The 15383-nt window shown below is 29.2% G+C and overlaps 1 protein-coding gene across 1 annotated transcript; it reads left to right on the forward strand.

The window, feature by feature from the left end:
- Window positions 1-6316: 6316 nt before the first annotated feature.
- On the forward strand, window positions 6317-10276 carry LOC114187321 (GRF1-interacting factor 1-like). The gene is made up of 4 exons (XM_028075542.1): window positions 6317-6735; window positions 7728-7804; window positions 9401-9485; window positions 9596-10276. The coding sequence occupies exons 1-4, from the start codon at window positions 6655-6657 to the stop codon at window positions 10022-10024; spliced, it is 672 nt and encodes a 223-aa protein (XP_027931343.1). The 5' UTR covers window positions 6317-6654; the 3' UTR covers window positions 10025-10276.
- Window positions 10277-15383: the final 5107 nt, after the last annotated feature.

The raw sequence follows: 15383 nt of genomic DNA on the forward strand, positions 1-15383 counted from the left end.
ATTATTTTAAAATAGAAAAATAAATGAAAAATGATTTTTTTGTTCCAAATATATTTCTATTTTGAAAAAAAGGAAGAAAATAAATAAGTGATACATTTTTTAATTCTTAGCCAGAATTTATTTTTTGTATTTTAATCAAGTTTTAGATATAATAACTTTTAGAATAAAAGATAAAATGAGAAATTTGTAAACAAATGTTTTTTTTATCCGTACACGTTTATATAAATAATATATAGCTCACTGACTTAAAAAAAAAACAACAAAATAATGAATTGTTTTAATATTAACATACTTTCATATAAGACCATATCGCGATATTATTTTTCTCTATCTCTTATACATTTTAAAATTTCTAAAAGAAGCAACGAAAAATAAACTATCTGGATGAAAAAAAAAAGTCATCATCTGATGAGAAAAAACTCATGTTAAATGACTAAATCAGATCTAGAGAAATTGATTTTTGTTTTTGTATTATCCCTTAGTCTCTTTATTATAATACAATAATTTTAATTCATTTTTAAAAATAAAAATTACTATACATCAACATATCTTAAAAATACAGTAAAAACACTATATTAAATTCAGGAGAGGATTCAAATTTGGAAGAATACTATGCGTGAAGAGTTTTCGATAAGTGATCACTATTTTTAACTATAAATAATTGTCTTTATAACTATTAAGAATAACACGTGATCGAAAAAAAAAATCAAAAAACAAAACCCTCTCTGTCAATGATCAATTATCAAAGATACCCGAAAACCGTAAACTTTTGTCCCTTTGTGAGAACAGTAGGGGGAAAGAATCAAGAAGACTGGATATGGACGTATCATTCTGCACAAACTAAATTTTTATTCCAAAACCGACCAACCCTTAAACTCCATTTTCCCTAATCAAACTCATTCTTAGCTTTTTTTTAAATAAAAAAAAAGAAGTGAACTTAAAAAAAAACTTGTGAAAGATCAAACCGTAACAGAACATGAAACATTAAAACTAACAACATGGGATTAGATTACATTAGACATGAACATGATGCTGAGAAGAAAGGAGGTTTCTTTCGAAGGTATTCTATTACAAATTCGTAGTATATAAAAGGTACATACTTCATCTCCTTCTGATACTTGATAATGGTGAGAATGTGAGTATTGATCTGGAAGTAGTACAAGGCTGAGAAATGAATTAATGTTTGTGGGGGCATGAAAATTGAAATGGTGAGGAAGAGAAGGTGCCAAAAGAATGGTGGGGGCATGTGCTCCAACCAAGTCACATGGTGAAGCTCAGAAGTGAGCCAAAAAACTATAGTACCGCATATAATTGCAAACTCATTTAAGGCAAGGCAAAAGAACTGTTGCTTCAGACACACCTGTTCTTGTTCTGTGTCTCTGTGTGTGCTCTCTTCTCTTCCAACTTCCAACTAAGTAACCAATAACTAATCACAATGCTAATGTTTAATGTTGTTCACATTTGCATTTCTAATTTTCCAACACTCACCCCTTAGCTGTCTGTCACCTTATATCAGTATTCTTATATTATACTCTACTCAACCTCACTGCTTCATTTTTATTTCAAATCTAACTCTCATTTTTCTTTGGTGCTGTTGAAATGGTCCAGAACTAATTATTATGCATTAGACCCAACAAAAGAAACTATTCACACATCACATACATACTTAGGTAGAAGAGAGCATCAGCAGCAGTAGCAGGATGAGGTACACCTGATTGAAGACCATTTCATTAGCATCGGAAGAAGTGGACTCAATTTGTTGCTATCCAAGGACCAGACCAGACCACTGTTTTTGCTTCTAAATTTTGTGTACCAAAATATCTAACATATCTTCACCTTGTATTCCTGTTTCACATTTCTGCTTCTAATTTTCTCTGTCGTCTCTTCTTAATTATTTCATTTTAAAATTTTAAACTAATTTATTCCTTCATCTTTCGAAATACGTGAATTTAGTCATTTTAATCAAATTTTGTTAAATATATTTGATAATTCAAGTGCGTTTCATACTAGTATTTGACTTAACATCAAAGCAAAAATATGTCAAACAGTATAAACAACTCAAATACAATCACAAAATGCGTACGAAACATCAAACAAACCTAACAAAATGTGATTAAAATAACTAAATTCATGTATTTCAAAAGATGAATGACTAAATTGGTTCAAAGTTTCTAAATATACTAATTCCAAAATTCACTTAAAACCAAAACATATTTAACCATTTTATGTGTCTATGTTTGAAGAGATTATTTTTGTATCGTGTGAGAAAAACTTAAGACGCGTGTTGGTGCGGTTTGAGAGAGGAGATGAAAGGATGAGGGAGGACCTACAAGGAGATGGGATTGTGGAAAAGCAAAGGAAAAGTAAGGATTGGAATTTAAGCAGGCATAGGAAGTGTGAGACCCTAACCACCCATCATGTTTGAGGAAGTGAGACACAAACACAATGGTTTTACAATGTTATTATGTAAAGATGTTATGATGGGGAATCTTAGAAAGAGGAGAGGGGTTGTTCCCCTTAAAAGGCAAAACCAAAGAGGTTATTGGTGTGTATTAGAGGAAGGAGACAGAGGCCATGGCTGTTGCATGTGACCCACACACAACACAAAGCTTATTACTTACCATTTCAAAGTACGTAAGTTTGACTTGTTTTTTGTTGATGATGATGATGATGATGAGGGTTTTCAAATTACAGTTGGAAATGGACTGGACAACACTGAGGGCATGCATGTGAAGCATTGGGTCCATGCTTCCTTTTAATCAAGGAAAATGATAAGTAAGAAAATGTTCACTGTCTTTTCTCACTACAAAACCAACAACACTCACCCCATCATTCTCTCTACTCTTCTCAATGCCACCTTCCTATTGCTACTACCTATGTAATCCTCTCCTACTATTTCACTCACATCAACCATATCAACAAATTATAATACATTAATTCCACTCAAAAGTAACCTTACCATATCTAAAATTTAATCACAATATAATATATGTAAAGTTAGTGACGAATCTGAACCTGTATTTTTAAAGAATTTAAAATAATACATTCAAAATTTGTATTATTAATATAATAAAAATATGAATATAATTTTAAATATAAAAGAATTTACACACATACATAAAATATTTAAGTATATAAATAATTGTCCTTAGTTGTTTAAGATCATCCACTAATAATTAAGTTTCTTGAGATTTTTTATCAAATAAAACAGTACTAAAAGTAATTAAATCAAAGCTAAAATTGTTGCAAGAAATTCATCTTTCATTTTATTTTGTAATATATATATATATATATATATATATATATATATTTATATGTGTGTGTTTTTTTTTTATAAATTCATTATTTACTTATTATATTTATTATAAACATGTAAAAGTGGATACTTCATTTGTGTTTTATTAATTTGGTATGTCTAATAATACAATTGTCAAAATGATTATGATGTATAGTAGAGTTATCAAATTAATTCATCTCAAATAGGATTTGGTCCTCATTCACATGAAAGGATAAAAAAGTTCACAGAATTAAAAAAATTTCAATCGAAAAAGTTTATAATTTAGTTTACTTTTATATTATTAAAAATTAAACCAAAATTTTAATTAAATCCGCTTGTTTTTAAATTAATATCAATTCTTCTTATTATTTGTTAGCGAAAACATACATGTGTAACATGTGTTTTTGTATTTTTTTTATTTTTTTAAGAATTAAAAATTAAATTTAAGATCAATAAAAAATATATAATTAATTTTTAAAATATTTGTTAAATGTAAAATTAAAAAAATAATATATATATATATATATATATATAATTTTATTTTCAAAAATAACTGTAAAAAATAAAATAAAAATTAAAACAATAATTAAATAAATTATTATAAAATAATTAATTTTTAAGATAATAATTAAAGATAAAAGTGAAATAACAAAATATAAAAATAGAAACTATTAAGAAAAGAGAAAAAAAAGGAAGTAAATAAAACGAATTAAGACTTATGTTTAAAAATTTAATGAATCATAAATGTTTATTTAATATTAAGTATCATAATATTGAATATTTATTAACTGAAGTAGTCTTAATTTTAAAGCTTTCGTTAAAGGTCAAATAAAACGGAACATACAATATAACCATCAAACTTATTATAACAATTAATAAAAAATATGAATTATGTTTAAAAATTTAATGAATTATAGTAAATGTTATCAGTGTCGTAGTATTAAATGTTTTACGATCAATGAATCAAAATATTAACAATGAAAAATATTTAAGTAATATTATAATAATATTAGAAGATTTCATTTTTTGTGTTGATATTTCAAAATATCAATTTTATCTTTTAAAATATAATTATTTATAAAATTTTTAAAAATTGATTATTATTTTTATATATTCTTTTATAAATTTTTTTATCTTTATTCTTTTTTTTTATCAACAGTTATTCTCTCATATTTTTAATATATTTTACTTTATTTTTAATAAATATAATTTTATTTTATATATTATATAACTTAGTAACATTACATTATTATTATTATTATTATCTAATAATATAATATATATATATATATATATATAAATCATACATTTATTATTGATTTATTTTTATTATTTCATATTTAATTATTTAATTATGTTCAAAATCTCTTAATATGTTTAATTATTTATTTTTTCTTAAAATTTGTGGCGTCTCATCATGTCAGTTGATAGGGACTTAACGATAAAATATATATGTTTTAAGTAGTGATTATAAATATAATTAAAAGATTTAAAGTTTTTAGATACAAATATGAGACTAATTTTTAATAAAAAACTAATGAAAAATATTTAATTTTATGATAAATTTATCTTTGTGTAAGTTGTTTTTTACGTAGACATAGGTAATAGATTACAACATAAAATCACCAACTGCATCATCTTTAGTGTTACTTAAGAGACTAGGTAATAAAATAATTATCATTGTTATAAAATTAAATATAAATAAATTTTATAATTTTATAATTTTATTATAAATAATTTATTATTTTTTATATAGTTTTATAATTTAAAAAATAGTTAAGTTTTAAAAAACAATAAAATGGAATAAAATTAAAAAAAATTGTTACGATAAAATTAATAAAATAAATGCGTTAACCGAAAAGGAAATTATCTTTATATCTGAGAATAGATAAAAGACAATTATTAAGTATATAAATTTTAGATATCATATAAACCAATCTATTAACAAAAAGTAAATTAAAAGTAGTAATATTTATTAAAATATTAAATTTAAATAAACTTAGAATAAATCTAATAAAAGTTTTTTAATACCGATTAAATTACCAATGGATAATTAAAACTTAGTTATGCTTAATAAAATTAAAAATAAAAGCTCATAAAAATGACAAAAAAATACAGTTATAATAAGTACTTCATTTAAAGTTTTATCAAAGAAAAATGTATTTTTGACACCCTTACACTAGTTAATAATCCACTTTTAGAAATATTTTTATCATTAAAAATGTTAATTTTTGTATTTATAAAAAATAATGAATATGAAATATGTATAAACAAATTATTCAGTGTCAAAAAATAATAATATTTTATATTAAATTATATTAAAAATAAAAATATACATGCGTTTCTTAATTTCTGTTAAATTTTGTAAGAAAAACCAAGAGAGTAGCATTTAACGCTAAGCTATGCTAAAATTTTAATAATAATTAAAAAAATTTAAAACAGAGGAGAGAGATTGTAAAAGTAAGTAAAAAAAAAATACATGAAATATAAAAGACTGACAAAGAGGAGAACAATGATTTACACAAAGATCAAGGTTAATAAGGAGAGATTAGAGTGCGTGAAGAAAGAAAGCGCGTGAGTAAATGTATGGAAGCATCGGAATCTCTTACAGAAGTCCTACGTCATCAACATCTGTGTAGAGAGAGACCTAAGTGGACAAGGACAACACCCTCTCGACATTGTCATGTTTTATGTTTTATGTTTATGTGCCATTCTCAGATACTTTCTCTTTTACCCTAAATTCTTTTTCTATCAATTTTTCCAACACCATTTTCTTTTCAATTTTTATCCTTTTAAACCTACTATTTCATAAATTTATTTTTACGGAAAATATATAATATATTATTAATTTGAACATTAAATAGTTTGAGAATAGTTGGTCAAATTTGTTCTCCTTGTCTGTGATGTCATCTGTCACGTGATCTAGAGAGAAACAGAGAGAGAAGAACACAACACAACAGCAGAACACGCAGTTCAAGAGAGAGCGACCCCATAGTGGAAGAAAGAGTCAAAACCAATAAAATAGTAATAGTCCCAACCCCCAATGTCTTCTTTTCTCTTCTCTCTCTCTTTCACTTTCTCTTCACGCTTTCTAATATCTTCTTCCGTCTGTGGTAGCATCATTCTAATACCCAACCCAAGGGAAAAGTAGGAACACCCAGAAAACAAAGAGAGAGAAAGTAGGAACACCCTTTCTTCTCTCTGCACTTCTTACTCTTCCTTCCTTGCTTTGCAGCCTTCACCTTTGTTTTTCTTTAGTTTTGGAGTGAGAAACAAATATAGAGAGAGAAATAGAAATTACCCATCATATCATTATATCATATATCATATATCATCATATCATACATTATATATAAACAGATAATATTGCGTGAGAGATGCAGCAGCACCTGATGCAGATGCAGCCCTTGATGGCAGCCTATTACCCCAACAACGTCACCACTGATCACATTCAGCAGGTTCTTCACTCTTCTCCCTTCTCCACCTCCTCTCATACTCATCCTACTCATCCTACTCATCACACATATACATACATGTTGTATCTATATGCGTATATATGTGTATACATATATATGTATTCATTCACATTCATCATTCATGTCCCCTCTCGCTCTGCTCAGGGCCCTTTTGTCTCAGCACTGCTTGTGGGTCTTGTATTGTATGCCACTTTTAGAACCGTTTCCTTTTAGTTTTTTCTGTTCACACCCTTCCTTCTCTTATTCTGCTTCTTCCCTTGTCAGCTTCTGCTACTCTTTCTTGCATCTGTATAAATATCCTGTCTACATGTGCTGTGCTCACTCAATCACACCTTTTATCATGCCTGCTTCTGCTTTTCTCACCTCACCGCTCAGATCACATTTTCTGTAATCTTTTTCCTATGTTTCTTAATGCACATGCTCTCTCTCACCCTTCAATACCTCTTTCTGCTATTTCCATCCCTCTTTCACACTTGCTATTAATGCTTCAAATAACCTCAAATTACATCTATAAATCTTTTTCTCATATTAGATTTTGATAACATGTCTGCACTTGTGTTTAGTTTGGTATTTCATCAAGGTAAATGTTATTTTGTAAGAAGTGTTTGATTCAAGGACATGGTTTGATTAATGTGGTGCAGTTCTAGTTACATACCTAAACGGTAGGACAATTAAGAAATTAAGGCAGACAGACTTAGATCAAAGTAGAACATATAAATTCATATACTATTTATAGCTTAGTATATACTTACTATATCTGATGCAACTTCAGTAAACACTCTTCATTGTTTTCTAACCTTAAATATACGTGCATCATATGGTATTTTCTTCATAGAAATACAGTTCAGTAACAGGAAGGAGGTTTCCAAATTTTGCTGCTACCCTTGCTTGATTATTTTTAGTAACAGTTATATGATATTAATTATGATGTTGATCCTTCAATTGACCTCTAACCCCCGTTATTTTACAAGCAGTACCTGGATGAGAACAAGTCCTTAATCCTGAAGATTGTCGAAAGCCAGAATTCTGGCAAGCTGAGCGAGTGTGCTGAGTAAGGATTATACTATAATTATCCTTTTATATTTGAACTGAGTTTTGTGTTTCTCATTTCTTAATTTATTGCTAGGTAATAATGTTTTTAGTGTGTTTAGTTCCACATTCTAAAGGTGGTTTTTTCACATCCCAGAAAAGACTACAAGTCAATAGTTATACGTCTCCGATGTGATTTCTTGTTTTCAACAAATTTTCAGTATCCAAATCTTGATGTTATTTTCACTCTAAGTTGGTTCAATTTAATTCTATATGGCCCTTGCCAAATAGATAGGGGACTCACACCACCTGAGAATTTTTCCCATTCCATCAGACATTTATATATTATGGCAGGTAAAAATTAAGTTTATCAGCAAATTAACGAATGAAAATTGAATGTGTGCCAGAAGAATGTAACTGATTTAGTGTCATACACGAGTGCCATTGAAATCACCAAGAATTTACCTTCTTTTATGAGCCTGTATTTAAAGTATTTAGGTACGCCTCTTTTACATTTTCAGGCCAATTGCTCTTATTGGAATAACATCAAGGATGATGAACGTAATTACAAGATTTAGCTATGAGAATGCAAAGAAAAAAAATACGACAGTACTTATAAATTCTGTCTATATGATATTGTTTTTACATATAAACTTTGCAATGTCATGTCTTCTAATTCTTTTCTGAATTTAAGTTTTGGTTTATCTTGTTTCATTATATATCTTGTGATAGATCTTTTTTGCTAGTTTCTTGTAAGATCTTCATTGTAGATGCTTTTAGTTCTTAAGAGAAGTTGCTTAAAATTCTCACTTTCTATATTCCCCACATGAATGAACTCTTCTGATTAATGTTGTTTCTCTTGATCCTTTGATTCTTCTCTATCCTCTCTCCAATAACTTCACTGGATCTCTCAGATTTCTGTAGTACAGAAAATAACTTTTTTTGCTGACACCTCCATTGATTCTAATGTAAATTCTATTTTTCTGAAAATTCATTTATGTCAACTGGTCAGTCCAACTATATGATTTTTGAAGTGAAAACAACAGGATATCATTAAAAAAATATCCTTCTATAGATGTTTGTTTAAGTTTTGGTTTTGGATGTAGAGTCTAATGATGTCATTTGTCAATGTGTAGCTACCTTCATTTAATGAAATGAAGCTTGGTTGTTGGATGCAGCTGGAACTAATAATGTATGACTGAATTAACTTATTTATCTTGAAAGGTTTCTGGTGGAAATCAAACTTCGGATTTTTCAGCTATACATAGAGAAACTCAAAATTAACCTTTCAATGCAAGATAGAAGGACAAGTGCAACTGTTTCTTTTTCTATTCTTTAAAGTATAGGTTATGTTAGATTATAAAGTCAATGAAGATTCATCTAGTTACTTAAGCTATTGAAATACTTCTTGAAGTTCAACAGTACTTATAATCACTCAAGAAAATTTCCCTTTCAAAACTAGTTTCTAGAGTTGAAGTGAGCTTATTTTGTTCTCAATTTTCTTATCTTATCAAAGTCTAGTCTCCTCTTGGTGTTATACTTCATTCAGAGATGTTAAGAATTCCACAATGATCCAACTTTAGAAGGTTATCTTAGACTTATTCTCAATTTTTTGCAGGAATCAAGCAAGACTACAGAGAAATCTCATGTACTTAGCAGCAATAGCAGATTCTCAGCCTCAACCACCCACTATGCCTGGTCAGGTACACAATATTACCTTACTGAGTTTTGCATCAAAATTCACAGAAAGTAACTATTTTTCAACTTTTATCTAAACATTGTCTGAATCTAATGTATGGATTTGATGGTGCAGTACCCTTCTGGGGGGATGATGCAGCAGGGAGCACACTACATGCAGGCTCAACAAGCACAGCAGATGACACCACAACAGTTAATGGCTGCACGATCCTCCCATTTGTATTCGCAGCAGCCATACTCGGCACTTCAACAGCAGCAAGTGATGCACAGCCAACTGGGGGGAAGTTCAGGACTTCACATGCTGCAAAGTGAAGGGAGCCATGTGAATGTGGGATCTGGCAGCTCAACATTAGGAGGTTCTGGAGGGTTTCCGGACTTTGTCCGCGGCGGCGGCGGCTCTGCCGGAGAGGGTTTGCATGGAAGAAGCATGATCGGTGGTGGAAGTGGCAAGCAGGATATTGGTGGCTCCGGTGATGGCAGAGGGGGAAGCTCCGGTGAAGGGGGTGAAAGCCTTTACCTGAAGTCTGCTGAAGATGGAAACTAGACACTCTAAAACTGTCAAAAATTACTGCAAACTTTTGGTTAGTTAATTAGTTAGGAGAATTAGGTAATGACAACAATGGTAAGTAACTTGTCTGGTTATTATATAATGTTGGATTATGTTGTTGTAGTAGTGCTTGAGGCAAACCCTTGCCTTGATCTTTCTGCACAAATTACCACATTTTCTGCTTAGATCTGTGGTCACATAACATGGTTGGTCCATGTGAAGTGAAGTTCAAAAGCTGTGTTTTTTCTATCTCTGCGGTTGGTTTTGAATTTATCAGTTTAGGTTCTGCTTCTCATTTTTAGTACTACTTTCTGTCTCCCTGCATCACTCCATAAATAGGGTATAAATAGATTATATCTCAATTAATATTAGAACAATCAAGTGTCTAACTTTAATTAAATTTTTTTCTTTAATTGATTAACAGATATATCATCGAGCTCAATGTCAATTATAGAAATGAGATATGAATCTGGATCCTATATGCAAATTACTCTAACTTTGTGAAGCATAAAGTAGATTTACTTTTGCATAAATAGAATCTTTTTTAAATTAAATTTAGTAGAAAATCGTTGGTTAATCGACTTTTTGACCTATCCTGGATTGTTTTGCCTGACTTGAACTTCAGTTTGAGATCGTATATTTTAAGGTACTTATTTTAATTTGTGTTTTTGATATTTCTTCATTGAATTTATTACAATAGTTTAAACTTTGACTGGTAAAACATAAAATAACATAAATATCATAAACATAAATTCAACTAAACTATTGTAATAAATTCAATGAAGAATTTTGTGAAGATCTTATGTATATCCAATCTTGGAATGATAATTTATCCACAAATCAAATTTGAAATAATTAGATAAACTGAAACAATTATGTGTGATTTTGAAAATATCTTTAAGATGTTTTCACTTGGTAAATTTGGTTGAAATTAAAAATCAAGAGTTAATTGATAGAGTTAATTGATAAAAGGGGACTATATTATATCATATTACTTGGTACATTAGAGGATAATTCTTAAATAATAACCAAATTTAGTAACATTAGTCATTTTAGTATCAATTTAGATATCATTATGAATTAAAAATTATTGATAACTAAAATAATTTATATTATAAATAAAAAAATTAAAATTGGTAATTAAATTAATTTTTATCAATTTCTTTTTTTAAATTAGTTACTAACAGTATTTATTAAGATTTTGACTATAAAAAAATTTGATCTTTAAATCGGTCTCTAATTATAAAGTTAGATTGATCTCTGAATATATTTTTTAACACTATAATTGGACATTATTTAGATTTTTCTAATTGTGATGTAGTTTTATTTAAAGGGATAAACCATAAAAGTCTTAAATTTTACAATGTAATTGTGTTTGTGGAATCAAATAACATTGAGCGAAATTCTTAAAGTAAACTTGTCATGGCTAATAGTTACTTAAAAATTTGATAATAGGTTTTGTAAAAGTATAAATACTCTAATCGAAAATGGATTATAATACTTTCAATCCATAATTGGTAGCTTTTAGGTTTGGAAAATGGAGTGTTTTAAATGATACTCGATTTTAATTTTTGCAAGAAACTTAAATTTGTTTTCCATAATGAGATTTTTCAGCTTATCTTCAATTTTGTATAAGTTTTCTAGACAATTTTTTCTTCTTCCCATATTTATATTTGTATCTAGGTATTTTGGGATGTTTATTTTGTATACTTTGCATGGATTTGTTCTGGTTTTTCATATATTTTTTGTGTTTTCGATTTTCTTTTTATTTACCAAATTTTTATGTGATGATAAATAATAAATATTTTTAGTATATGTCAAATGATATCTAACTTGAATTTTATGTGAAATATGACAAAAACTATAATATGAGAGGAATGTTTGGTTTGTTTTAGGAGAAGGTTTTGGTGTCTTGGGCTTCTATTCTTTTACTTTACCAAAAATATATTTAAAAAAGAAAAAAAAAAAGGTTTCATAGATGCAAGAAAGGGCTTACTATTCTATTCTCAATTTTTAGAATCGCTGTGTTTCCTACTCATTTTATATTATTGATTATTACTATAAAAAAATTCTTACAAAACATATTCTTCCAAAATTCTTTTTCACTCATGATCTTCAAAGAAATGGTGATGTAGAGATCCAAAAGATTCGCTCATGTGAAAATCTAGCAGATTTATTTACAAAGTCTTTGCCAAGGAGAACTTTTGAGCAATTGGTTCATAGGATTGGACTCCGCCATCTTAATGATGTAAGTTTACATGAGGGGGAGAAATTAGAAGATGCAAAGAACAATATTATATAGAATGATGTACTCTTTTTCCTTCACTAGGTTTTTATCCCAAAGGGTTTTTCCTAGTAAGGTTTTAACGAGGCACATTCTTTTATCAATGGACACCCAAGGGGGAGTGTTATGAATTAATGGTCGTCCATTGATTTATACAATTACTCATATGATTGATAATCATATTATTCATTACTCTTTATGATGTAATATTTTGTATTTACTATTTGATTTTATATCCTTTCTGGGTTACCATATTGTACCTATAAATAGGACTCGTCCTATCAGTAATGAGACACACATAAAAACAGAAGTTGCTCCCTACTCTCTCATTCTCTATTCTTCCTCTCCTTTGTCTCTCTTATTACCTTTATTTTATAACACGTTATCAGCACGAGGGTTATCCAACTGAGCGTGAAGGCATATTTTTTTTTTCTCCCTAAGAACAACGCTCTATATTCCTTAACCGAGGTTCTTTCTAATCTTTTTCTCATTCACAAACTTTATCTCATTTTCTTTTTTTTGTGTAATGATAATTGTTTGATTTATTTTTCTCTGTCATATTATTATTATTATTATTATTTGATTTTAATAATTTCATACATGAAATTTGATTATATTAATATTTTATGTGCTAGTTTTAAACACGCGAAACGTTGCAAAATTCTCTGTCATAATATTTTTATTATGACGATGATTATTATTAATATTATTATTTTGATGATGATGATTATTATTAATATTATTATTTTATGTGTTAGTTTTAAACACGCGAAACGTTGCAAAATTTGGATTTGTGACCCTTGATATTGTAAGGAAGAATTCCTTATATTGGATTTTAAATGTTGAAATATATTTAGATGCAATGGATATTGGGATACCATTAAATAAAGAAATAAAGCAACTAATTTGCTCATAACAAAAATATTGTGAAAAGAGACTTCACAAATATTGTGAATTTATTTCATGCCTATGCATGGCTGGCTGGACAAAGCAATAAAGCTTTTGATGAAAAATCATGAGATCCGCCTAATCTGCTCCATTCCCAGAAGTGAATGGAGCAATCAATATTATGAATTGATTTCATGCCTTCTTGTGGCTGAACAAAATAATGAGCTCTTGATGAAAAATCATGAGGCCCGACCAACTGGTTCTGCTCCATTCCCAGAAGTGAATGCAGCAACATCTGATCCATATAATCATGGACGAGGTCAAGACCATAATAATAATCGTGGTCGTAATTTTGGCCGTGGTCGTAGCCATGGTCGTGGTTGTGGTCGTGCTATTAATCATGGTCGTGGACATGGTTATAAAGGAAATTTTCAAAGAGAAACTTCATCAACAGAAGTGGAACAAGAATGCGAAAAAGGAAAAAGAAAGGGGTGAAAATAATGGCAAAAAGGCTGAAAATATATGTTACCGTTGTGGTAGTAAAGGTCATTGGACCCGTGCCTGTTATACACCAAAGCATCTTGTTGAACTCTACCAAGAATCACTTAAAAAGAAGAATGTAGAAACACACTTTGCTTATGAAGATGGTGATTCTGATTATGGTCATATGGATACTACTCATCTTGATATTGGTGATTTCTTTTCTAAACCCGATGGAAGCATTGATCACCTTATTGGTGATGGGAGTGTTAGAAAATAGTTTTATTTTATGATTAATTTTTAAGACAATGTTTTATATTTAATTCATGTTGCTTTTATATGTACAAGTTTTTATGTTTTTATGAATAAAATCCTCTATTTTATTTTTTTTTTCTTTCTCTCCTCTTACAAAGTAATCTCTAATATTGATATTTATGTTTATATGAAGAATGAATATTGGCATTAACACCAATGATGAGGATCTGTGCCTTGCTGATAGTGCAACAACTCATACAATTCTCAAGAGTAATAAATTGTTCTCTACTTTGGTAATGCGAGAAGTCAATGTTAGTACTATTTCTGGTACTACAAATATAATTGAAGGCTCTGGAAGAGCTACAGTACTTCTGCCAAGAGGTACAAGATTGCATATTAAAAATGCATTTTATTCTCCTAAGTCCAATAGAAACTTATTAAGTTTCAAGGATATTCGTCTAAATGGATATCATATTGAGACAAATAATGAAGGAGATGTTGAATATCTTTATATCACTCAAATTGAGTCAAATAAAAAATGTGTATTGGAGAAATTATCAGCCTTCTCTTATGGCTTGTACTACACATATATTAATGCGATTGAGACGCATGTTATTGTAAGCCAGAAGCTTACAAATAAGAATGAATTTCTTGTTTGGCATGATCGGTTGGGTCATCCTGGATATATCATGATGCGAAAAATAGCTGAAAACTCATGTGGACATCCACTTAAAAGTCAAAAGCTTCTTCAGTCCAATGATTTCTCATGTACTGCATGTTCGCAGGGAAAATTGATAATAAGACCATCACCAGAAAAAAATTAGAAATGAGTCAATCTCATTTTTAGAACGAATACAAGGTGATATTTGTGGTCCAATACACCCACCATGTGGATCATTTAGATATTTCATGGTATTAATTGATGCGTCCACTAGATGGTCACATATTTGTTTACTATCAACTCGAAATCAAGCATTTGCTAAGTTATTAGCACAATTGATCAAGTTAAGAGCCCACTTCCCAGATTATCCAATTAAGAAAATTCGTCTTGATAATGCTGGTGAATTTACATCTCATGCTTTTAATGAGTATTGTATGTCAATTGGAATTGAAGTTGAACATCCAGTAGCACATGTTCATACTCAAAATGGACTTGCAGAATCATTGATAAAACGTCTAAAATTGATTGCACGACCTTTACTTATGAAAGCTAATCTTCCAATGACTACTTGGGGATATGCAATTCTGCATGCTGCAGTATTGATTCGCATCAGACCAACAAGTTATCACAAATACTCTCCTTTACAGTTGGTTTTTGGTCAACAACCAAATATTTCTCATTTAAGAATTTTTGGGTGTGCTGTATATGTCCCAATTTCCCCACCAAAAAGGACTATGATGGGTCCTCAAAGACGTTTGGGAATATATGTTGGATATGATTCTCCATCG

Source organism: Vigna unguiculata, chromosome 6, assembly GCF_004118075.2.
Source record: "Vigna unguiculata cultivar IT97K-499-35 chromosome 6, ASM411807v1, whole genome shotgun sequence".
Classification (NCBI taxonomy): Eukaryota; Viridiplantae; Streptophyta; class Magnoliopsida; order Fabales; family Fabaceae; genus Vigna; species Vigna unguiculata.

Excerpts from the sequence above, each read along its gene's own strand:
- LOC114187321 (XM_028075542.1), top strand. The coding sequence starts at position 6,655 with ATGCAGCAGCACCTGATGCAGATGCAGCCCTTGATGGCAGCCTATTAC. Across the intron at positions 6,736-7,727 it reads CCACTGATCACATTCAGCAG|TACCTGGATGAGAACAAGTC; the intron begins GTTCTTCACTCT and ends TTTTACAAGCAG. Across the intron at positions 9,486-9,595 it reads CACCCACTATGCCTGGTCAG|TACCCTTCTGGGGGGATGAT; the intron begins GTACACAATATT and ends TTGATGGTGCAG.